At 41.5% G+C, this 24,479-nt stretch overlaps 4 protein-coding genes across 4 annotated transcripts in view; 2 read left to right on the forward strand and 2 right to left on the reverse strand.

The window, feature by feature from the left end:
- Window positions 1–1,021: 1,021 nt before the first annotated feature.
- atg12 (ATG12 autophagy related 12 homolog (S. cerevisiae)) lies at window positions 1,022–5,898 on the reverse strand. The gene is made up of 4 exons (XM_012875161.3): window positions 5,756–5,898; window positions 2,040–2,176; window positions 1,872–1,934; window positions 1,022–1,178 (listed from the first exon to the last, which is right to left on the reverse strand). The coding sequence occupies exons 1-4, from the start codon at window positions 5,850–5,852 to the stop codon at window positions 1,119–1,121; spliced, it is 357 nt and encodes a 118-aa protein (XP_012730615.2). The 5' UTR covers window positions 5,853–5,898; the 3' UTR covers window positions 1,022–1,118.
- Window positions 5,899–5,934: 36 nt separating this feature from the next.
- Window positions 5,935–10,893, forward strand: isoc2 (isochorismatase domain containing 2). Its single transcript, XM_012875160.3, has 7 exons — window positions 5,935–6,047; window positions 6,188–6,289; window positions 7,228–7,352; window positions 7,433–7,645; window positions 7,803–7,873; window positions 7,956–8,073; window positions 10,741–10,893. Coding segments are annotated over exons 2-7 (594 nt in total). The 5' UTR covers window positions 5,935–6,047; window positions 6,188–6,288; the 3' UTR covers window positions 10,807–10,893.
- Window positions 10,894–10,977: 84 nt separating this feature from the next.
- On the forward strand, window positions 10,978–19,690 carry foxj2 (forkhead box J2). The gene is made up of 11 exons (XM_021322864.2): window positions 10,978–11,117; window positions 11,223–11,378; window positions 11,700–12,058; window positions 12,145–12,219; window positions 12,335–12,436; window positions 14,375–14,494; window positions 14,574–15,054; window positions 15,144–15,305; window positions 15,703–15,804; window positions 17,944–18,258; window positions 19,328–19,690. The coding sequence occupies exons 3-11, from the start codon at window positions 11,729–11,731 to the stop codon at window positions 19,438–19,440; spliced, it is 1,800 nt and encodes a 599-aa protein (XP_021178539.2). The 5' UTR covers window positions 10,978–11,117; window positions 11,223–11,378; window positions 11,700–11,728; the 3' UTR covers window positions 19,441–19,690.
- Window positions 19,691–19,693: 3 nt separating this feature from the next.
- The window catches only part of epn1 (epsin 1), a 44,764-nt gene continuing 39,978 nt past the window's right edge, over window positions 19,694–24,479 (reverse strand). The window contains 1 exon segment of the mRNA XM_036127753.1: window positions 19,694–21,567. Within this exon segment, the coding sequence (XP_035983646.1) occupies window positions 21,101–21,567 (467 nt within the window). The 3' untranslated portion in view covers window positions 19,694–21,100.

Consider the following 24,479-nt stretch of genomic DNA (forward strand, 5'->3'; position numbering starts at 1 on the left):
CGTCGAGAAGGACAGACCTGTTACCTGCTGTCTTTCAGATTATTGCCCTGCTGCATGACCCAAGTAGACTTTAGCTAGAGGTCACAAACTCCTTCAGGACTTTCTGCAAAAGAGCAGAAGTCATGGTTTCATAACATCCAGGTCCTAAAGTAGCAAAGCAGCCTCCGATTATCACGGGACACTCGTTATTCAAACGGCTCCACTTTTGTCTCGTCAGTCCACACAAAATGTTCTCAAAAGTTGTGGAGATCACCCAAAGTAAACATTTTTGGCTAAGGTAAGACTGGCATTTGTCTTCTTTTCATCAGAGATTTAGCCCCTGAACCTCTCCCATGGATGATACTCTTTCTCCTTGAATCATAAACTCTGAGACAAGTGGACCCTGCAGTGTTTCATGTCATTCTCAGTTCTCTGACCTGCTGGATGAGCTGTTGATGCACTCCTGTGGTAATTTTAGGAGGCCGGCCACTCCTGGGAAGATCATCCACTGTTTTTTTCCATTTGTGGTTCGTTTTAGACCCAAAGCATCAGAAATGGCTTGATAACCCTTTCTAGACTGGTAGACGTAAATTACTATAAACTGTTTTTGAATTTCTTTAGATCAGGACATGATCTGATACTTTTTGAGATTTTTTAAATCTACTTCATGTTGCAGACTACAGGTCTGGCAGTAATCAGAGCCCGGAAACTAAATGCAGTTCTCAAATAAATAAATAAATATATAAAATAAGAAAATGACAGTTCATTCATAATTTATCACAGGGAGTAATTATATATTTTTCATATGGTGCCAGGTTGGTCTGAATTGATTTCCTCTCCTGATAAATGCAATTACTGTTTGAAAACTGCTTTTTGAATTTTATCGAGTTACATTTGTCTGGTATTACAATTAGTTTGATAATATGAAACATTTAGGTGTGAAAAAAATGCAAAAACAGTCTATAAGGGGACACAGTAACAGGCTCAAACTAAATTAACAGAATCAGTAATTACTTCTGTAGGAAAAACAAGAGTTAAGACATGTTTTTTTACGATTATTTATTTACAGAGTATGTACATACAAACTTGAAGACGGTAATTTTTTGTTAAATGACATAATTCAAATTGAAATAAAGCAATTAACCCCAAGCTTGAGATTTACAATAATGCAGAACTAGTTTCCCGTCGCTGCCGAAACACTGGAAGAGACAGAAAAAGATAAATAAACAAATAAATCAGTGACAGAAAGTCTAAAAAAGAAACAAAATACCATGTTGATGGAAATTTAAAGAATATATGAGTAAAAAATAGAATATGTGTAGCAACCGAAAGGGGACAATCAGCGTCCTTTTGTGTTTTTTGGACTTGAGTCCTTCACAGCCACCTATTAATGCAAAGTCTGAGAGGATTTACAGCTTTGGTCCAGAAAGTTCCCCTCTTCTTGCGCCCTCTGCTGGTCAACCCCTGCTAGCTGAGGAGTGGTATTCTGTCAGATTTTAACATTAAAGGACCAAAAGTCTTCTGGGGAAGCATAGATTTGATTTTGATAAACTTTTCTGTGGCTGTCTGTGTCGTTTCCTTCCTGCAACCAAACCTCTACTAAAATAAGAATCAGGAAGTATTGCCACTATGAATCTACTCCATTTGTACTCACCGATATCTCAAAACGAAAACATATTTTTGCAACATTCTTTAAATAAATAAGACAAAAACTACAAATTTGTAGAGATATTGTTTGTGCTTATATGCTGTAATGTTCTTTAAAACAGAACGAGGAATTTAACTGTATTTTCAGCCTGTTACATCTTTTACAAATAAAGTTAAAAGGAAAAAGTCAACTTTAACACTAAAATAGCACCATTACGGAGCATTGCAACAGTTTATCAACTCACATCAAAGAGGACGCCCACTTCCTGATCTGGCGATGGCGCGAATGACTGGTGTACATAGATGAACTGAAAAATAAAGCAAAACAGCCGCGGTGAGGACTTCACAGAGCCGAGGCGCTCGGTGGGGTTTTTATTTATACTCCAAGCAGATTATGGAAGAGTCATCCTCACCAGTTGCTCGTTGGCGTCGAGTTTGAGGAAGCGAGAAATGAACTGAGCGAGGGACTGCACCGTCCTGCCCCTGTCCACCGTCCACTTCTTCGTTTTCATTATAGGAGCGTCTCCCACCGCCTTCAGCAGCACATCGACTGGAAAAGTAGAAGGGAACAAATTTATTTTTTTATTGAAGCCAGCTCCCGTTGCAAATCTGAACGAAAATGGTTGACTTAATGAGCTCCTGGGAAAGGATTTCATTACGTCAGAAGATGAGAGGGAGAAAAAAAAAAGTGCTTCCCCTAAGGATAAAAAAAAGCGTATCATGAGTTTTTGTCTTGTTTTTAAAACACGGACCATGGTTTGCTGGACCAACAGAAATAAGCCTCCTTTTCCTCCTTTTATAACCTATAATTGCTTTGGTGGCATAATAAATCCATTACAAAACTTCCTTTACAATATAGAAATCCTAATAAGCCTGCTTTATTTATTTTCTTTTTCCATGCTTATGATTTAATAAAAATAAAAAAATAATATAATTACAACTAGAAACATTTAGATGCACTTGCATGATATCTCTCTAAACTGACTATTGTGTTTTTACCCTCAGCCTTGAACAGATTTGTTTTCTTTAATGTAAGCAAAGCGCCCAGCAGACTCTTGGTGTAAATAGAACTTCATCTCCAGTGGACGTAGTGAAACAGCCACAAATTTTACCTTTTGTACTGGAGGACATAAAGATGACTGAGACACCCCTAACTCCCCCCCCAATCATGGAAGCCAGTATGGAAACGGTGAAAAATTACAGATACAGGATGGATACTCCACATTTTTTGGCTCCCCGACAAAACAAATAACTTAAAATAAATCTATATTTTACTGCAGTATAGCAAAGTTGCTGAGGGAACTTGTGGGAGTGCTTTTTTTTCCCAAACTGTGAAAGTTTTACTTCTTTACTTTGAAATGTTTTAAACTTTGCTGCCTGTAGATATGTGCAAGTCTGTGCAAGCAGCCGTTTCCTCCTGACTCACGAAGAGCAACGCTGAGTTGAATATCGTGTTCTGTGGTATTTCCCAATTTGAAGAGTGGCCAAAGAAAAGGGCCTTCATGTCACATCATATTTACCTTCCATAAGATCATGAATCACAGGTTACAAGTTTTCCTGGAAACTCTATTAAAAGACAAAGAATTTGCTTAAGAAAACTCAAAAACAAAAACTCTTCAGTGGGAATTATTGGGTTTGCCACTAATCGTGGCCCCTTTTTTGTGTGCAAATTTTCTTGGTGTGGGATTTTTTTCTCTCTCTCACCAATGAATAAATGTAAAAAAAAAAAAAAAAAAAAAAGTCAAGTAAATAAATGTAAAATAAAGGTAGGATTTCATAATTGTCCAGTCTGATATAGGGATCTGAAGATTTGTTTAAGTTTTTTTCTATCTACTGTATGTCAGGGGCCGTAATACATGCGAAAGGCTCAGGATATTAGAGAATGCCAACAATAAATTAAATCAGGCTAACAACACTACTGATAATTCATCTTTATTTTGAGTTGGTTGCAGTCTTTCCTTATCCGCAGATGATCCTCAGGATGTGTTAGGCAGCCAGTGATACGCTCTATGCTAAAGTCTAGACATGAAACACCAATCAATGTATTAAATTCACATCCAACTGCAATGGAAGCTGAAAAAAAAGAGCCTAATGCTTTACTTTAATTTGATCTTTCTGCATGTTTACAGTAAAGCTCCTCAGTAGGACGAATTCAGATAAAATGGGGCATCAGAATAAATTCAAATAAAAGCATTTCCTCCTTACATTGAAAATTACATGGTAAAGCAGAGAGTGCTTGCACCAAAGTCCCAAATTACACCGCAGGTAATGTCACAAAGATTGATCTCCAAAATCTAGAGGTAATAAAATTGCCTCAGGTAGATTTGAATATGTTTACAATATGTATAAATAATGTACTGTTAAAATTTTTTTGATACAAAATACAAATGATCCAATAGGCTATCAAAACAAACATGTTTTGTTCGGGAATTACACTTCGATTAAATTATTATCCATCCATCCATTTTCTGACCCGCTTAATCTAAATTAGTACTATTTCTTGTTATTACAAAATATCAAATGTTGTGTGTTGATTTGGGAAAGCATTTAAATATAGTGAAATATGTCCCAGATGTAAACACATAACGCCTGATTTAAAAAAAAATCGAAGAAGTAGGTCAACACAGAGATTTCTTAAAGGTACGTTCACCCCATCTCCCTCCGGGACACCAACTACAAGAGTCTTCAGTCAGTTAATCCATCATTGCTCAATAGTAATATAGCCCGATTGTGCAGTCTAAATATGGAACAATTAAAAAACATTTTTGTGCTTAAATAAATGGACGAGGAGGTTGACTGAAAAGTTCAGATTTCGCCTTGATTTATTCACAGTTTAGCTTCGCTCTGTTTGCCGAAAATCCTTCACATCACAGACCGTTAATCTGCTCCTGAAAGCACCTTTGCGTAGGAATAATATATAAATCACTTGCTTTAAATCATCTCGTTCATGTTCGGTGGGAACGCACCTTTAGCCAGCATTTTTTTTTTTTTTACTTATCAGTTTATGTGAATCACATATTACTTCAAATATTGTTAATGATTATTGTAATAGTAGCATGAATCTGCAAAAAAATATATTGAAGTATACAGGTGTATTCTCTGCTCATAAATACTAGTGGTCTTATTGTTTTTATTATTCTTTCCATGTGTTTTATTGTTTCTAAATAGAATGGGGGCTGCACAGTGGCTTCCTCTCGCCCAATGGTGATGTGCACCAGCTGCCCTGCACAAATAAGTGGCTATAGACAAGAGATGAATTAAAGGAATGGCATACTGGAGATGTTGCTTAATTTACCCCACAAAACGGCTAAAAGGAAAGGAAACTAACCTGCTGAAGAATTGAACAAAAAAGTGGTGGTCAATAAATGCAACAAATATAGTTAAAAGTATTGGATTAGATCAGTAAAATTGTCCCAGATTATCAAACATGTCTGAAAATTTGTTATGTTATACAATTATAAAAAAATAACATGCCAATCAAATTTTACACTTAAAGCTCCTCAAGACGTTGAGGAATTATAAAATCTGTTTTGTTTTTTAAATTATTACTTTGAACTCAGAAAATGTAATTACAAATCATGTCCCAATATATTTGAATTAACCATAGATTGTGACAGACATACCACAGACAATGATGCTCGGTCCTAAATTAAGTCTTCAATGGTTAAAGAAACATATAATAAGGAAAATAAGTATTTTAATGTTTGCTCAAAATCAACGAGGAACTATCTAAAGTAGGATGTTTCCTAAATTATTTTACAGATTTATAATATTAAGTACGTGTAAGAAATATTACGATCACATAATCAGCTGTAACATAAATTGTTAAATATATGACAACGCACAGATAAAAAATAAATAAGCTGTTTTGTTTTCATATTTACTAGCACTAGCTGTAGCTTTCTTCCTGGACTGAAATTACCACGTGCTTCAAAAGGTGTACGTTTATTGGCTAAAGTGAAAAAGGCAGCCGTCCTATTGGTCGAAATTGCTGTCAGTTATCATCTCCGTCATCCACTCGAAAACTACTTCCGCTAGCGTTAGCAAGATAAAGAAACCCAAAACAAAACAAAAAAAAGCACAAAAGCACTTTTTTGCAACACACGTTACATATATTAGGCATTCTTACTTTTCTTCTTCTCTTCACTAGTCTCGGAGTTTTCTGACGGTGACTGCGGCTGTTCTTCTTTATGTGTTTCTGTTGGAGACTCAGCCTTGTCGGACATGTTTAGCTCACAAGAGTCCCACCTAATGGTCTCCGCCCACTCGGGATTGGCAAACCTGGCTGCAGCAAACGCGCACTGCTATTGGATGAAACACACGGAAATCTGCAAAACGTGCAATTCTATTGGTCAATATTCTTTGAAAGGCGGGGTTTATTGGAGAGTTCTTCGTAGTTCCGAGTCTCCTCTAAAATTGAGGTTAGTTTTAGACATTTTTACATTTATTTTGTACGTAACGTGCCTGTTTTAGTAACAGGCGTTAGCCATTGTTTGTTACAACCAGCTGTTTACATGCTTCCCTTTTTACCTGCAACTAATGGGTAAATATTCTCCTGCAGGACGCGTCGCATGGGAAATAATACTTTAACCTGGTAGTTAATGTTTTTACCGTCCCCTTGAACCTGTCATCTGTTCCTCCTGCTCACAGCTGGACAACAACAGTAAGTCTCATTACTTTTAAAAAGCCCAGTTAGGCTGATTTTATTTGCCTCTTATTTTGTTTGGGGTTTGCACTGATCCAGAGAATTCAGAGGTTATGTGTCTGAGCTGTTGTTTTGTAGATGTTTTCATACAGCTACACATTGCTACTTTGCAGAAACATTCAGAGCAATACCCTCGACCTTGCATTCCTCTAATTTTGTTGTAACAATTCATTTGCCAGACCTGAGTGAGTTAAGGTACCTTGAAGTATTCATTCCTCTTGAACTTTTTCACATCTTGGCTTATCAAAATCACAAACTCAGACCTTTTATTATGATCATCAGGGGTGTCCAATGGGTGGCCCATGGGGTGTTTGTGGCCCTTGGATTTTGTATGCCCCCGACTACAATTCAAGAATAGTACAAATCTGACCGACAGGCCATGGGCAGCTGATGAGTTGAAGCAATCAGATTTGCACAAATAGATTCTGTCCTTTTTTCAAAGAATATCTCTTAATAGTTGTCTCCAAAATACCAGAAAAGCTTATGCCATTACTTTAATCAGGCAAAAGTGTGAAACCTATTTGATTCCTTGGAACTAACATGAGATACAGATGCCTTTTTAAAACAAACCAACAAAAAAAAAAAAAAAAATGGAACACTTTGTTTCTTTTAACAAAATATTCTTCGGCCCACGTGACAAAAAGTTTCGACGCCACTCCCTGAAGTTAAATCCAGTGCAAACAATTGACTTTGGAGGTCACCTAATTGGTATACAGAATCTGCCTGTTTGTAATTTAATAGCAGGATCAATTGTCTTTTAAAGGCCACAGAATGTGTGTTTACAAAAGAAGAAGACGAGGTTGAATTAGTGCAAACAATGCATAGTATCGATCTGAGCACTCTTAGTTTTAGAACAAAGCATGCATGTTTCTTAGGTTTTAATGTGCTCGTTGCAGTGGCCAACATCGGCAGGCTCTCCACCAAGGATGCTGTCCTCTTCCTGTGTGACATGCAGGAGAAGTTCAGACCCAACATCTTCCAGTTCACCAACATCGTCAGCAACGCAGCCAGGCTCCTCCAGGTTGCTCACGTTGTTCATCTTCATTTTTGACAGAAAACGTTTGGGCATTCGTCGTGTCTAAACTCGATTCGCTCCTGCAGGCGAGTCGTATTCTGGGCATCCCCGCCATTTTGACAGAGCAGTACCCTAAAGGCTTGGGACCCACCGTGCCGGAGCTGGGGGCCAGCGATCTGACTGCTCATTCTAAAACCTCATTCACAATGATCATAGAGGAAGTGGAGAAGGAGTTACAGGCTCTGGGGAGCCCAAAAAAAGCCATTCTGTGCGGAATAGAGGCACATGCCTGCATCGCTGTAATTATTTATTTTTTATATATAATATATAGTCTGAACTATGTAAACTTGTTTTTTAATGTTGGTAATGATAAAAGACAGCCAGAAATAGTAATGATAATACCAATCTTTTTAAATTGAAGGATAAAAAGTTCCTCCCTCCTTATCTTTTGCTCAGTGCACAACATATGATCTTCTGGAGAAGGGGATAGAGGTCCATATTGTGGCTGATGCTGTTTCTTCCAGAAGGTATCTGTAATTTTTTGCTTTACTCCAGTTATATTCTATACGTGCAAAGTTTTCTGTTAAATTGTTATCCTTCACTCCTCAGCCAGACGGACCGGTTGTTTGCTTTGTCACGGCTGAAGCAAAGCGGAGCTTACCTCACCACCACGGAGGCCGTCCTGCTGCAGCTCGTTCAAGACGCCAGACACCCCAACTTTAAAGAGGTCCTTGTTGCATCTGCTCTCTGTTCCTCTGTGTAATTACGCTATAACATGTTATTTATTCCTTCAGCCCATTCAAAAACAACTGAGATCATCAACGTTCTACACTTTTTAAGCCAAACATCAAGGCATTCCAGTAAAATATAAATACATCTTATTCAAAATGCAAAAGAATAGGAGTAAAAGATAGAAAAGTCAGATGAAAACACAAAATAGGGCATATAAGTAGATCTTTTGATAGCCCTGCAGAGAAAAGTTTTGGCAGTCACCAGACAGGGGAAATTCGTGTTTTAGTTTAGATGTAGGAATATATATATAAAAAAAACTGAATGGATGACTATAGGGCCTTTAAAGGTGAATAAAAGTTAAGCATTATAAAAAGAAATCAAAGCAAGACAGCTTAAAACTCTAAACAGTAAAATCCTAAAATTGATCTTAGAATGAACTGGAAGCCAGAGAAGTAATGATGAGATTTGTTCTCACTGTTGAGTATCTGTTTTGATGATTAATTTCTGTGTATATAGCCATGATATGAAGAAAATTTACCCTGTATCAACTGTGGCCTTTTTATGTATCAGGACAAAATTTTAAATTATCTAGTCTTTAATATGTTGTAAAGGTATATTTATCAACATAAAATAAAGCTAAAATGGAAAAGCAATATAAAAAAAACAAGAACACCTTAGTTGGTGTCATAGGATTTAAGAGGAAAAGTAGCAGCCAGGTTCTGCTAAATAAATCCACTCAATGAACAGATAAGTGTGAACAGATGGTCGTTCACACTGAGCCTGGTTCTTGTTGAGGGCTCTTCCTGTTGAAGCAGAGTTTTCTTTTCTGCTGTCCCTACATGATGATCCAGGAGGAGTGATAGTTGCAAATCAGTGACTTGATGCAATCTGCAGGGTTTCCAGTCTGGAGCGTGGAGATCTGTGTTTTTTAAAGGCAGCAGCAATGATCTTTGAGAGCAGTTGTTGCATTAGTCTGGAGGGGTCACACGGCGATTCCTAAACATTTGAAGTCCAACATTTTACTGTTAAAGAAAAAAAAAGAGTTGTTGAAACTGGGAAAAGTTTACCACAGTTGTTTGTCTTCCATAAATCTAAAGTCAGCTGTGCAAAGCTCTGAGAGGGTGCAAAAACTCAAGACCTCCATATCCTACTCATGAGTCTCAGTTAGTATGTTAATTGTTAGTCTGTGAAAGTAATTTTAAAAAAGAGTGAACAAATATGACTTATTTGGGAGGATTGCCATGAAAAAAACCTCTCTAAAAGAAGATGTCTGCAAAATTGCATCTCACCGAACAACAGGAGCTCTGACGATGTCTTCGGGACAGATGAGACCAAACAGAAATTTTGGGCCATTCTGCAGAGCGGTGCATTCAAAGAAAACCAAACACAGAATATGATCACAAAAGCTTCATACCAAATAACAAGCATGGTAGTGGAGGGATGATGATGTGGGCTCAGCACCTGGGCAGTAATTACATCGACCATGAACTCTGAATGGATTCTCGAGTTAAATGTGAGTTTATCACTCTTGCAGCTAAAGCTTGTTTGAAACTAGGTTGTGCAAGCAATGAAGCATGGTTGCATAAGCAAGAGGAGCTGAAAGATTCCTCCAGGTGAATGTGGGACACTGATTAAAATCCTATTGAAAAGAACACCTGCCAGTAATTGGTGCTAAATGTGGTTCAACAAGCAATGGAGTCACTTGGGTTTTCACACAAAGCCTTTCCTGGTTTAGCTTTGTTTAATAAATGATATTATGCTTGTTTTTTTTTTTTTTTTTTTTTTTACATTTAAAGTCAAAAGCATACAACCATATTCCTGTAAAACATGGAATATTCTTAGTATAACACACTGGAGCATTCATAATTGACACCTCCTGGCGTCCCCCCCAAAACATTTGTCAAAGCAGACTATAATCAATCCTCAAGCGCAGCCATTATTATTAACTGAACCGGAAGCCCAGAAGTGACTTATGGACTTCAGCAGTATAGACACACCTTCCCATCCTACTGCCAGCTGTCAGTCAGTCGGCACGCCATGCTGCTGCTTGTTCTCGCATACTTGCATCCTTCGATGGGTTGGGAATTTTGAAAAAGGACTTCCCTTTGCATAAATGTGGTTTACTTTTGTAAGCGTACGCCTGGCATTCCCACATGTTTAGATCTATTGCCTTGGATCGCACGTTATTAGTCCAGGCCCTGGTGCAGTCGGTGCGTCACGATTACGAATATTCACGCGTGATTTAAGTGGCCGCGCGTTATTTGGATGCCAACATTGCTGCACACATGAAAAGCACAGAAAGGATAAAACAAATGTACGTTTTTACTCTATATAGGCGCACTTTGGTACAAAATCACTAGTGATAATACTTCAAGTTCACCATTAAGTAACGACTGAAAATTTTCAGGGTTTTGTTTGACTGTAAGGTTGGATTTGGATTATTTTAGAACTTGGGAAAGGCCAGATCTTTTTATCGTGTCCTAATAAGTAAAACACAAACACTGAAAGAGTGTACCGTGCTTTTGCCGTATCTGTATGTCCTTTTTGAAGTGTGTGTTTTCCAGAGAACGACAAATTTAACGAGTCCTTAGACTGTTTTCATGCACACTGGATTTCTGGCTGTATTCAACTAACAAATGTTGATGGTTTTTTTCTTTTTCAGATCCAGAAGCTCTTGGCCCATCCGTCTCCCGACACCGGCCTCCTCGCCTTCTTCAGCGCTCTGTAGAACGATGACCTCCTGTTACTGTGTCCACTGTATAACCCTCTGCTTTGAACACAGTGATTCCAATAAAGCATCGCTTTTACTTCTAAACGTCACTCCTGTGGTTTTGTGCTTGGCTCAGTCAACAACCCCCCCCCCCCACTCCCCCCCACCTATGAGACGTGTTGACTTTGTGCGGTGGAAAGTTCAAGTGTATTTTATATTTTTTTTCCTCTGCAATGCAAACCTGACAGGCCCAGAAGGCGGGACTTTGTCCCAGAGGCGGGAGCAGAGGGTGAGCTCAGACCGTGGGAGGAGTGAGTGACGTCTTTCTGGTAAAGTCAGAAAGGGAGGGGAAGGGCCGAGGGAGAGAAAAAGGAAGCTCTCCGATTAGTATTTTGTGTATATTTCTTCAAAGTTACGCTAACTTTCGCTAACAGAAGCTGAGATCGGATGCCTGGGGGACACTGCCGTGCTGCGGAGGGAGATCCGACGGTGGAGGGAAGCCGCCACTTTGACAGCGGACGTGCACAGCTGATGACAGCATAAAATATTAACACTTTTCAAGGCCCTGGGCCTCGAGTGACCACAGAAAGGTAAGCAAAGTCAGCCTTTTTCTTTTAGAAAAAAAAACAAACAAGGAGAGGTGGAAGGTTCCCACTTGCATGTTGGCACATCCTCGCCATGTCTTTGCTTGTTGATGGAAAGTTCCCAGAGCAGCCCGGTGTGCCTTGTGTGTGCGTGTGTGTGTGTGAGCTAAACTCTTTTGTAAGAGACGCTGGCTGGAAGTACAGGAACAGAGCAGCCGAGTGTTTCAGTTCAGGCTGACGGGAATCTCCCCGGGGCCGGATCACTGTTTGTGCATAAAAAGTTAAAAGAAAACGTTGATCCCGTACTCTTGTGTTCTGGTCCTCCAGATCCTGGAACAGAGGAAATAAGAAGAGAAATGTCTTCTGACTTGGACTCCAGTCTCACCAGCATTGACTGGCTGCCCAAACTGGGAATCAGCAGCCTGCGCTCGGGGAGAGAGAGAGGAGCGGTAGGAGGAGGGGAGAGGGAGAAAAAGAGGGAGAGAGGGAGGGAGAGGGGGGACTTTGTGCCGTCGGTGCCGAGCCCCTCTCCATCAAACTGTAAAGGGAAACCCCCCCACAGCTACGCCACCCTCATAGCCATGGCGATAGCAGCCGCACCAGAGAGGAAGCTGAGCTTAAACGACATCTACACCTGGATCAGCAACACCTTCCCTTACTACAGCCGAGCAGGCAGAGGATGGAAGGCAAGCTTTACCAGCCACATAACACTCAGTTTTAATGTTGTTATTAACGGTATTGTTTATAACTTGACTCATTTTGATCTCGACAGAACTCCATCAGACACAATCTGTCCCTGAACAAATGCTTCAGGAAAGTTCCTCGGCCACAGAGCGACCCCGGCAAGGTGGGCTGCTTCCACTTCCCCCACCGTGTCACTTTCTGCTTCACTTCTGCTGCAGTATGCATCCAGCTGGATGAAGAAATGTTATGTAAAGAATACCCTCACTCTGTATTTCCAGGGCTCCTATTGGACGATGGATGGACCTCCAGAATCTATGAGTCCCTCACGGGCGCCAAAGCGCCCCTATCCTGAGGAAGAAGACGAAGAAGAGTTTCAGCACGTATGGTTTTTGGTTGATCTTCATTACTCCATCCATCCATTATCAATATATTATTCATACGCATACTAGCTCATTCTTGCCACAACTAAATCACAGGGCCAACTTTTTTATAATGTTTTTTTTTAATCATTTGTATGTAAGAATGTCTAAAACTTCATGTACTCAGCCCATTAAACCAGGAAAGCCCCATAACAACTTATAGAGGACCACAATGGTTTGCTTAAATGTTTTTTTTTCAATCAAAACCTATAACAATATAAGAATGAAGAATATTTAACTGCTGATGTGCAGACCAAATATACTGATAATGTTTAAAAAAGCATTTCAAAAGCATTTCATCCCACTACGTTTTGGCCAGTTTTGTGGTAAACTGTGGGACGGCACAGTGAATTGTGTGGATTAATACATCTAACAACAGAACATTTTGACTTACCCACTCGTAAGTTCTGCATCATTCAGTTTGGACTACAAACTTGCAGCGGAAAAAAATTAAAATGGCAGATATGCTAAGTTGGTAGGGCAGAAGTCAATGACCTGGTTTAGCAGCTCCACTGAAAATACTGTGATATAAGTGTGAAAAAAAGAAGCATGATTAAAAACAGAAAAAACTGAGCAGCTTGAAAATTTTGACCCAAAAAGAATATAAAGAAATCTATACAGTACTTACACCGCGACTACGTTTAAGATTTCTGCACTCCTAGAGACTCTGAGTACACAACAAAATGTACTTAAAGGCTAAATAAAAGTGGATTTTTGCATGATATGTCCCCTTAAGGTGTTCTGAGTTCTCCAGCCTCCCTCAAGGTCTCTTTTAAGTTTTTCCTTTAGGTTTGGCAGCTTTTTCCACTAATTCTGAGTCTAGTCTAGTCCTCCATTGATATTTAGCTGCACAGACATTCAGACATTTGCTTCGAGGCTTGATGCGGTAATTCATAAAGGAATAAAAGCAGAAGTATCCGATCTTTTAATCTTTTCAAGATCACTTTAAAAAAAAAATTGGAAGATTAGATTGGGAGCAAAAGATGAAGAAAACAAGGGACGACTTCAGACTTTTGCACAAACACATTCAACAAATCACGTCACCTGATTAATTCATAAACCTGGTAAAAGATTTGAAGATCTTCTTTTGCTATGGAGACGAGACTCAGCTAGATGAGATGGCAGGGTCTCATCTTAGAGATGTGGTGATGGGCTCCATCGCCTGGGAGGAAGGTCAGAGTAGAGCTGCTGTCGCTCTGTATCGAAAGGAGTGGGTTGATGCGGTGCGGGCAACCAATCAGTTTCCTGGGATCTCCCACTGAGAGGAGACCCTGGGACACAATAAGAGCCCAGTGGACGAATCTGTTCTGACCTGGGAAAAACCTCAGACGGCGCTAAAGAGTGCCATTAGGAAAAGGGGCGTCCCTCATAGACGTGGTTTCCCCCCTGGACCTGTTGGGGTGGGACCTCTGATAAGATATTTGATATTTGTTACTTAAAACCTGGACTATAACATGTAAAATGTGTCCAATATTTTAAATTTCTGTATTATATAGTTTAAACATTAGCTATAAAAGGATACAATTAATAAATAGGCTCGGATGTATTTAGGTTCAGTTGATCATGGGTGAATATCACTCCTGACATTTCCACTGAAGGTACGATTTTAAAAAAAGAGATGATCTCCTGTTTTTCCCGTTTCTTTTCCTGGCTTGAAATGGTTTTCCTGCGCCAATTTCTGCGGTAGAGATTGTCAGCTCGTGAACAGGTTTTGGGGATTAGTCACCGGCGCTTTGTGCTCTGTATTCAGAGCGTGGGTGTAGCAGGACCTGAACTCACCGCTGTTGTTGTTTATTGTTTTGTGTTTTGTTCCGTCTATAAAGTTGTATTGCCGCATTCCTTTGGGATTTCCTCTACTTATCCACGTTTTAAACACCGGCCATTCTGCGCTCTTCGCAGATTCCCCCACCTGTGAAGGCGGCGGCGCTGAGAGGACCCTCTCCCCACCACCAGGACCCGCAGTTCAGCGCCTCCCCAGTCGGACCCGTCCAGCCGCCCCCATCTCCTCCCCCGCGCGAGGTAGACTCCCTCTCTCCCGTCTCGTATTACAGCCGCGTTCGACGGGTGTTACATAAAAGCCTTGTCTTCATCTTCACAGCAACCGTCGCCCTACATGTCAGCCCATGTCTCCGCTCTCCCTGCCTCTCACTTATCAGTCTCCCAATCAGCTGAGCTCCCGCCGGCGGCCCCCATGTCATCCATCAATTCCTTTCCTCCTCCTCCCCACCCGCCTGGCTCCACCTTCCTCGTCCCTGCAGCTTCTGCGGCTCCTCCGCCCGCCGCTGCTGCCAGCCTGTCTGCAGCCGCCGCCTCTTATTCCAACTCAGCCCTGTCCTTTCCCGCCGGCTCAGACCCTCTACCCGTTTCCACTTTTTCCTGCACTCCCAACTCGACGAACGCGTGCACCGTGTCCGGTCCCAGCTCCTCGTGCCCGCCCGCCGCTCCCCCTCCAGCGGCTTCGGGGCACCACTCCACAGAGCTGCCTCTGCGCTTCTCCTTCGAGGACATGAACATACCAGACCTGTACGCTTCCTTCAAGTCCCTCTTCAAGACGATGCGCGAGAGGGGAGGCTCCATCTGTAAGTATGCAGGCCCGTCTGAGGTGCACAAACACGACGCCCATGAGAGAGTCCCAGGAATCACTTCTTTTCTTTTCTTTTCCCTGAAGCGGATGTCTCCCCCCTGCTCCTTCCCGGTAACGAAACTACGCCTCTCCACACTCCAGTATTGCCGCCGTTCTCCCCTCACGTCACAACTACACCGACTGCACCACCTGCAGCAGCGGTGCAAGCTCCACAACCTGCAGAGTTGGAGCGCGTTCCACAATTCTGTGAGCCCTACTTTTAATATCTCGACCTATACACTGCAAAAACGAAACTAAAAATGAGTTGAATTTTCTTAAAATGATTGTATTTGTCCTTGATTTGAGCATGCAAATCAGATGACTGGCCAATGGAATAAGATTTATGCACTTAAAATAGGAACATTTCATCTCTATCATCTTATCTCAAGTGCAGTATATCTAATTATCTTATTTTAGGGGTCAAAATACTCATTCCATTGGCAGATCATCTTATTTACCCGCTCAAGTCAAGGACAAATACACCAAGTTCAAGGCAATCTGACTTATTTTTGGTTCTGTTTTTGCAGTGTAGAATTGCTCTACTTGTTCTAAAATTTGCAACATGATTAAAATTCCAATTTTTTTTTCCTCCCCACTTTTTCAGCGGTGCCAGCCGATTGGTTCAGTAGCCCAGATTCGCTGAAGGAGAGCTTCCGCATTGCCAGCAATCTAGACTGGGCAAACATAGACCTCTCTAGTCACCCAGGTCAGTGCTGTTCGCCACAGTCTGCATCAAAGGGAAAATTCCCCCAATTTTCCAAATCGCTCTTCTTGCTTCTCATGGAAGAGCAACGGGGATTTATCTAACGAGGCTCTGGGATGTCTGGCACCAAATATAATCTCTTTAATGGACACAATTAAATAGAATGCAATTAAAAACAATCAGTAATTCAACACAAAAAGTTAAACTCGTGTATTATATAGATTCACCACACTGATATATTTCAGGTGTTTATTTTCATTTGGATGATCATGGCTTGGGGTGAAAACCCCAAACTAAAGTCATACATCCTTCAGGTAAGTTGAGCCATGAAAATAAATTTCTAAATCAGCCGACTGTTCAAAAGGGTGCACGTATATTAATTGAAAGTTTAGTGGAAGAAAAAAAATAATAATAATAACTTCAATTTATATAGCGCCTTTCAGGATACCCAAGGTCGCTTTACAAGAGTGGGAGTTGGGGGGTAGGGACAGGGTGGGGGTTTAGGGAGGGTAGGCAAGAGAGAACGGATAAGAGGGGGCAGGGTGTTCTATGAGTAGGGGCAATTGCACAGAAAGCCCTGTCACCAAAGGTCTTGAGTCTGGTGCGGGGAATGGAGAGTAAGTCCTTGCTGGTGGAGCGCAGGGACCGTGACTGGGTGAACGGGTGGAGGAGGTCAATGATGTACTTGGGTGCCAGTGAGTGAAGTGATTTGGAAGTGAGGAGGAGGATTTTGTAGGTGATGCGTTGTTTGATAGGCAGCCAGTGGAGTTTCTTGAGGATGGGGGTGATGTGCTGCCAGGGCTTGGTGTGGGTTAACACCCTGGCAGCTGAGTTCTGGACATACTGCAATCTGTCTAGGGCTTTGTTGGGCAACCCAGACAGGACACCATTGCAGTAGTCCAGACGGGAGGTGACGAATGCATGAATGAGAGTTTCGGTGACTGAGTCGGTGAGTGACGGCCGGAGTCATTGAAATGTTACGAAGGTGAAAGTAGGCAGATTTGGTGATTCTCTGGATGTGGAAACTGAATGAGAGTGTGGAGTCCAAAATGACGCCCAGGTTCTGCACTTTGGGCGATGGAGAGGTGGGACAGCCGTCGATGACCAGGGTGAGGTCTCCAACCTTCCTGAGCAGTGGTGCTGGGGCCACCACCATGAGCTCTGTCTTGTTGGTGTTGAGTTTCAGAAGGTTGTTGGTCATCCAGGTTTAAAAAAGTGTAGTAGAAAAAGGTGCACAAGCAACAAGGAGGAACGCAGTCTCGAATGGATTGTGAAGAAACCACACAGATGTTTCCAGGATGTGGGCTAAAGCTGTCCCGTTTCCTGGTAAGCCATTCCTGACCCAGAGACCACATCAAAAGCTTCTTACCTGGTCTGACGAGACAAAAGACTGGACTGCTGCTCAGGAGTCCAAAGTCCCCTTTTCAGATGCATTTTTTTGTGTTTTATTTGGAAATAAAAGGTCCGTGTCTGTAGAAGAAAGGAGTACCTGTCCCCACAGTCAGTGATGATTTAGGGATCATCTCCTGGTCTTGGTCGACTGTGTTTGATCAAATCCAGAGTGAGCGTGACCATCTACCAGAAAATATCAGTGCACACCCTGCTTCCCTTTGCTCACATTGCTAATACCAAGTATACAGTCTGCTTTAATGATCAAGGTATCACTAAACTCGACAGGTCAGCAAACTAAACCCCATCAATCTAAACTGTTTTGTCAAGAGGAAGGTGAGAAAAACCAGAGCCAACAATGCTTGAGCTGCAGGTCCATAACATCTCAGTAGTGCCATAAGCTCAATGCCACGATGCACTGATGCAGGTATTCATGTGTAAGGAGGGTAGGCCAAGTATCATGAGATCAGCCCTGAGTAAATCCTGGATAGTACACGGAAATACTTTCAGTAGGCTAAAATGTCTCGATCAATCTTGACTTAGATTCCTGAAATAAAGTCTTTTAAAAGAGGAAATGTTTGTCTTGCATCACAATTCTGTCTTAACGTAACAAGGATGTACAATTTTTATAGATTATCCCTAAAATATAGTCCTATTATTCAGAAATCCGATCAAAAAAGCTATGTTGGATGTATTGAAGTCTCCTGATCAGCTTGCTTTTAACAACGCCATTTTCCCTTTCTGTTCCCCCAGACCTGCTGGAGAGCATGAAGCAGGCAGAGCTGTGCGACTGGGCCCTCGACCCCGGGATCTTCACTTCCCTCTGTGACTCACTGAACCGCTTCTTTTTTCAAAAAGGCATGATCAGCCCTGGAAACAGCTCCCCAGTCACACTCCAGCCGTCGCCGCTGACATCCAACCCGCCTCCCGCTTTCACTCACCCCTCTCCTTTTCCCTACACCACCGCTCTTCCTCCCACCAACGGGACACAGCTGCCCCGGAGGCCCCCGCCCATGCAGGGACCCGGCCTACAGAGACCGCATCTGCCAAACCCATCAAACCCAGCCGGTGAGTAACACACATTACAAATTGATTTTAAGGCAGCCTCAAGGGTGTGTTGACCCATTGACACCTTTTCTCACAAAATGTTTAAATGCTGTAAATCCTTCACCAGACAAGAGATCCTCTCTTCCCCCTCTGTTTTTTTTTTTTTTTTTTTTTGGCCTTAAAATACTTTCACCATTTTCAGATTCAAATATTATTCAAATCATATCTTTTGTCATTCAAATATCAAAATGTTTAACTTGTAGGATATTACAGCTTTTACTTGACAGTTGACATTTACTTAGATCTTTTACCTTTTTGTATAAAATTGCCATTTGTTTTATGAAAATCGTGACATCCCACACTCTAGTATAGGGCTTATCTGGACTTTCCGAACAATTTCTTCATAAACTCATACATCGAACGTTCTGCATCTCGTAGTATTTATGGTTTTCTGTAAAATCCCACCAGAGTGGGGGAAAATTTACACTATATCTACCACTGAGTACCATAAAAATTTGCCAGAACTCGACCACTAGACCAGCCATTAAGATTTTTAATACAAGGCGTGGTATGTTTTTTTTTCTTCCTACAAGGGTTGCACAATAGTTGGGAAAATATTTAATTAGTTTTTATGATCATTCCTCGTTTTGAGGACACTATGGTGATATAATGTCCCAACCCCTCTCTGAACTTTAGCCCCTAAGGAAATACACAGTATAGCTATTAAGGGAGGTTAGTCTAAATAACTGGTGAATACGTGACACTTTATTTCTTACCAAACCTTGAACAAATATTTACCGTAATAATTAAGCTATATTTTGTACCATACCTTTTCCTTCCACTCAACTTTGTTTTAAAATCCTTCGGTAAAACGCTAAACTGTCTGTGGTTTTGTCCAGGCAGTAGTCTTTGGTTAGTTTATCCAGGAAAAAGTGAAAGGACTGTTTTCAGTAACAGGAACAGCACTGTGACAATTCAAAAGGAGAAGTTAATTGGAAATTCCCAAAAAAAAAGAAGAAGAAAAAAAAAAAGAAGTCACTTCCTCTCAGGTCTAAACTTTAACTTGGTTCATGTTTCTTTCACACGTCAGCTGGGATCCAGCCGCAGACCGGGACGCCGCGGCCGCGTCCTCCCCTGAAGAATCTGCACAGCAACAGTGAGGAGTTCCAGGACGACTTTGACTGGGATTCTCTCATCGTTTGAGCCTCGCTTCCTCGTGTGGAGGAAAAAAAAAAACACCAAATATTTCAGAGGAAACGTCACTTCCTGTTTCTCTGACAGCTAGTCTGAGATCAGGCTCTTCACTAATGACTGAAGCTTAGTGCTTGATGTTTTATCTTTTTTAAATTCCTAGGCTGTAATATTCTTTCGATAGCTTATGTTTTGTGGGTAATTGGCGAGATGTACACTGTTCCCAAATACAGAAGTCATGAGGAAAAAAAAAAAAAAAAAAGTCTCACATTCCCAGTTTTTGTTTTATTTCATAAATTTCTTTAGATTTTTTTTTCTCCATTTTTCTTTTCAAATGTGAATTTTCACAGTTGACACCACACAAAAGTCAAACTTACCCGATAAAAGATACTTCTCTTGATATAAAATAAATTCAACCAGCTAAATTAAAAGAGCAGTATGGAGCATGTTTTCATGTCCCTGTGTTGTCTCCTTTCACTCGATGAAACAATTGTCTCTTGAAAGAAGCATCTGCTGAACTCCCTTTACAAAGAAAAGGGGGGGGGGGGGGGGGGGAATGAAACATGAGGACAGTGTTGCTTTGGGACACCTGAATTCCAGGCATCCCAGATGAAAAAGGTGATTAACGAGGAAAACAATGAAGATTGGCAGAGTAATCACATGACCCATAAAATATCTCATTGAAAATCCAACCTTACATATCATCACAGGTGATTCATTTTCAGAAATGTGTTTTTTTTTTTTCCTTCCATTCAGAGTCCCTGAAATGAGATCGGACACAAGGGGAAATGGGACAGAGTACTGAAACAAAAACACAAACTGGCTTCTGCACGCTGATAAATAAGCATTTGCGTTCTCTTTCGCACACGGTCACAAACACGCACATTCAACGGTTTGTTCGCCCTGCCATACAACCACAAATGTCAGCTTTTTTTTTTTTTTTTTTTATCCACAACAGTAGGGGTGGTGGGGGGAAAAAAAAAAATAAGCATCTGGTTTAAATGCCATCACTGCGTGGTCTTCCTTGTTTATTTGTTCCCAGGTGTTGGAAAAAAAATAAATTACACTCAACATTTAAATTAAAAGTGAACTGGTTGAAAAAAGTTTGACCACATTGTGACCGAAATGTTAATGCAGGTTTGTTTAGTCCGTGTATCAGTCTGGGGGGGTGGGGGGGCTCCGTTAAAAATGATCCTTCATGCACTCGTTTCAGTGATTCAGTGTTCGTCTTCGTTCTAGGCGGAGAGAGAGAGGGGGGGAGGAGGAAGAGGCGGGTACGACAGTTTCTCTGCTTAGTTCGTTAGTGGCTGTGGGACCTCTTCCTTCGGCTCCCTCTCGTGTGCAGTAGTTAAGGGTGGAGAGCGACTGACTTAACTTCAGACGGAAAATACAGAACAGAAGCAGACTGAAAATAAATATTTCTATTAGACACACACAAAAAAAAAAAATACATCCAATTTTGAAATGAAAGGAACAAATTGTGGAGAATTAATTTGAAATGAAATGCTTTTGAAGGAAAATAAAAGTATATTTTTGTTCTTTTTAATGTAGGTATTTCTCTTTGTGGACACATCGTGTGTTGAGAAGGGTGAGGAGGGGGGGCGATGAATGATGGGGGGAGCAGGTACGACAGCTGAGGCAGAAAGGTGAACAAAGTAGTGGTGACACTTCCTCAAAGGAGAAACGGGTTGGTGCTCGCTCCGGCCGCTCCTCCGCCGCCCATAGATCCTCCTGCTCCCATCATTCCTCCTACTCCCGCAGGCCCACCCAAAATCTGCTGAGGTGGGGGCATGGCTCCTGGCCCCAGTAGACCAGAGCCCGGGGGTCCCATTGGGGAGAGACCGCTGAAGGGCATTCCCATGGGACTGGCCTGCATCATTCCCAGGCCCATTCCGGGAGCCCCCATTCCCACGCTCATGGGCCCCAGGCCCATTCCTGGCTGGACCATGGCCAGCATGGGATTGGGAGGCACAGGACTGGTACGCAGGCCGCTCAGGCCTAGGGACGACGGCTGGGGGGAGATGGAGGTCATGGGCGGGGCCACGCCGAAGGGGTTGGAGGAGACGGGTGTTGGTGAAACTCCCCGGCTGGAAATGGTGCTGCCTGGAGTCACTGCCATGCCGGGAGCAGGAGACGAGCCTGCGGTGCAGAGACGACAGGATTCCAGTTTATGTTAAAAAGCCTGAAATGTTCATATCATAATGATGCGTTTTCATATCTAAAAGGTTAGAGCACGTTCACAGAAGGTGAAGGACTGACCCACCTCTGTTTTGTGCAACTCAAAAATGTATTAAATTTTAAAGGTATACACCAATAACACTCCAGGGGTCGGGCATTCCTGCTGCAAAGTAGAGAGGAAAATTTTGTTCCAGGACAACAAAATCAAATTTTAAAATGGTAATTTTTGTTATATTCAAGGGTTTGGACCACCCGAAGTATCGGACTTTTCTTGCACACTCCATCGAGAAACAGACTGAGCTCAAGCACATCTGTCCAGCAGATGTTCCTGAAGCTGCCCAACATGAATTGTTTATTTCCCTGAGGCCGTTGTGAGAAACTTTATTTAGATGCCTGTCAAGATGTGTGAAAAGTTTTTCTTAAGGTCAGTCGTCTTATTCTGCTCATTTAGAACTCGATAAGCTTAATAATAATGATTCATAATGATCCATAACCAAACAGAGTTTTTATGTGAAGTGTTTGGAATAATCATAAGTTTATACATGAGGACTAAAATATATATTTAAGTGAACTCTTTCTCCCCCCCCCCCCCGAGAGTATTAGAGTAAAAAATGGAAAACTGCCTCCATCCGATGGTATGGTATATATTGTCTAGTGTTTGAAACCGTCTCAACCCAAACCCTCAAAACACAGTTTAAATAAAAAAAAAAATCTAAATTATAGGGCTGGGCAATATGGCTTCAAAATAAAATATCCAATTTATATTTTTAACAAATCTGATAAATCGATTTTCTTTCCTATTTGTTTCAATAAAGCAAATTGCTAAAAAACTTATTTTAATAATCTCTTGTGGGAGTTTACCTAAACTCAAAGAGCAAACTTCAAAACATGCGTATAAAATAAGATGGCCGGCCCCCCATTAGTAAATAATGAAAATATACAAAATGTTTGCTGCTAGTTGTATTACACATCTAAGAACAGGCTTCACTTCACTTGTGTAACTTCACACCTCGTCTTAGGGTAAAAATCTTTCCTCTTTGGAGTATTTTGACAATATAGTTTCCTAAACATATATTCAACATCGCATGCTTTTACAATTTCCCCTTTTGCGACTCATATAGTGAAAAGTTTCATGAAAGCCCAGGAGAAGGGTTTGGCAAAAATCTTCATTTTCCTACATTAAATCTTCAGGAGTTACAAATTTGAATTAATTGATAAAATCCATTTAGCACCCAGCCCTACTACAGTATCTCACAAAACTGAGTACACTCCTCACATTTTTGTAAAAAATGTATATCTTTTAATAGGGCAACACTGAAGATTATACATTGATATGATGTAATGTCATTAGCGTACAGCTTTTATAATGGATGACTGCTGTCCTCGTAAAATAACACAGCCATTAGTGTCTAAACGACTGTCAACCAAAGTGCCATTTTCTGTGCAGCCGCCGTTATTTTCCTGCAGTGCCAATGGTCTCTTGAGCAAGGAGTTGCTCTCTGAGCTGCACAGGTTGCCACTGGAGCCTCCTTCCCCTCCTCCATGGCGACGCCACCGAGCTGGCGGATGTTGGAGAGCTTGTGCTCCTTCATCTTCTGTACGAGGATTCGCCACAGGGCTTAGGTCTGGAGACCTGCTTGGCCAATGAACTGTAGCTCCCCACAGCCAGCGGCACCCATGCAGCTCCAAACCATCACACTCCAAGCATCCTGCAAAGTCACCTGGTTGAAGCCACACACGTTTAACACCATCTGAACCAAATAAGTTGATCTTAGTCTCATCAGACCTCTGGACCTGGTTCCAGTAGTCCATGTCTTTAGTTTGCTCGTCTCCAGCAGACGATGTTTTTGTGCATCATCTGTAGAAGAGGCTTCCTTCTGCGACGACAGCCATGCAGACGGATTTGATGCGGTAATGATCTCAGGACAGACAAGCTGCCCCCCCAACTCTCCAACCTTTGCAGCAATGCTAGCAGCGCTCACGTCCATTTTCAGAAGCCAGCCTCTGGATATGATCCTGAACACTTGGACTCAACTTCTCTGGTCGACCACGTGGAGATTCTGCTGTTTGGTCTAGAACCCTCTTCTCTTATAGGCCCGGCCATCTTTATGTGGAGCAATGGTTCTTTCTCTTCAGATCCTCAAGAGTTCTTTGACATCGGTTTAGACATTTTGTTGCCAGCGGTTTAGACATTAATGACTGTGTTGAGTTATTTTGACGGGGCAGCGCATTCATACCGTTATACAAGCTGTACACTGACTCATTTACATTGTAAATCAAGATGTCATCGCTGTCACTGTTGTCCCATGGAAAGATATGGTAAAATATTTACTAGCACGTGAGGGGTGTAATCACTTTAGTGGGATTTTTTTCATGTCTGCCATGATTGTACAATGAGCCATGGACACATTTTTCTAAATGCCTCTTCTAGTTGGGTCAGTACCGCCTGACGGCATCAGAACGGGAAAGATGGGCTGTCCAATGGCCACAGAGAGAAGAGTCCAGACAAATCAAGAAAAACACCAGGAAGGTTGCAATGTTTTGGTTGTTTTTCCACCATACATTTTGATTTTCCCACCATATTTCATGGTTCTGAGAAAATAAACAGCCTCTTTTGACCCAGTAGTTTCAACTTACTTAAATTCAATATGATTTTATTACCACTAGAGGGAATTTAAATGATGGTATAACTCATATTCACCACATTTCTTCAAAGAATAGATGTGGATGGTGAAGGCAGTGGTCAGGAAGGATCGCCTGTAGCGTTCTGTCTTACCGCGGTTTTGAGCTACTCCAAGATGCAGCCACCTTAAGCCGGGCAAGTCTAGAAATAAGGAAGTTACTTCTTATCGCAGAATCTGATCTACCGCTTC

This window comes from Fundulus heteroclitus, chromosome 3, assembly GCF_011125445.2.
Source record: "Fundulus heteroclitus isolate FHET01 chromosome 3, MU-UCD_Fhet_4.1, whole genome shotgun sequence".
Lineage (NCBI taxonomy): Eukaryota > Metazoa > Chordata > Actinopteri > Cyprinodontiformes > Fundulidae > Fundulus > Fundulus heteroclitus.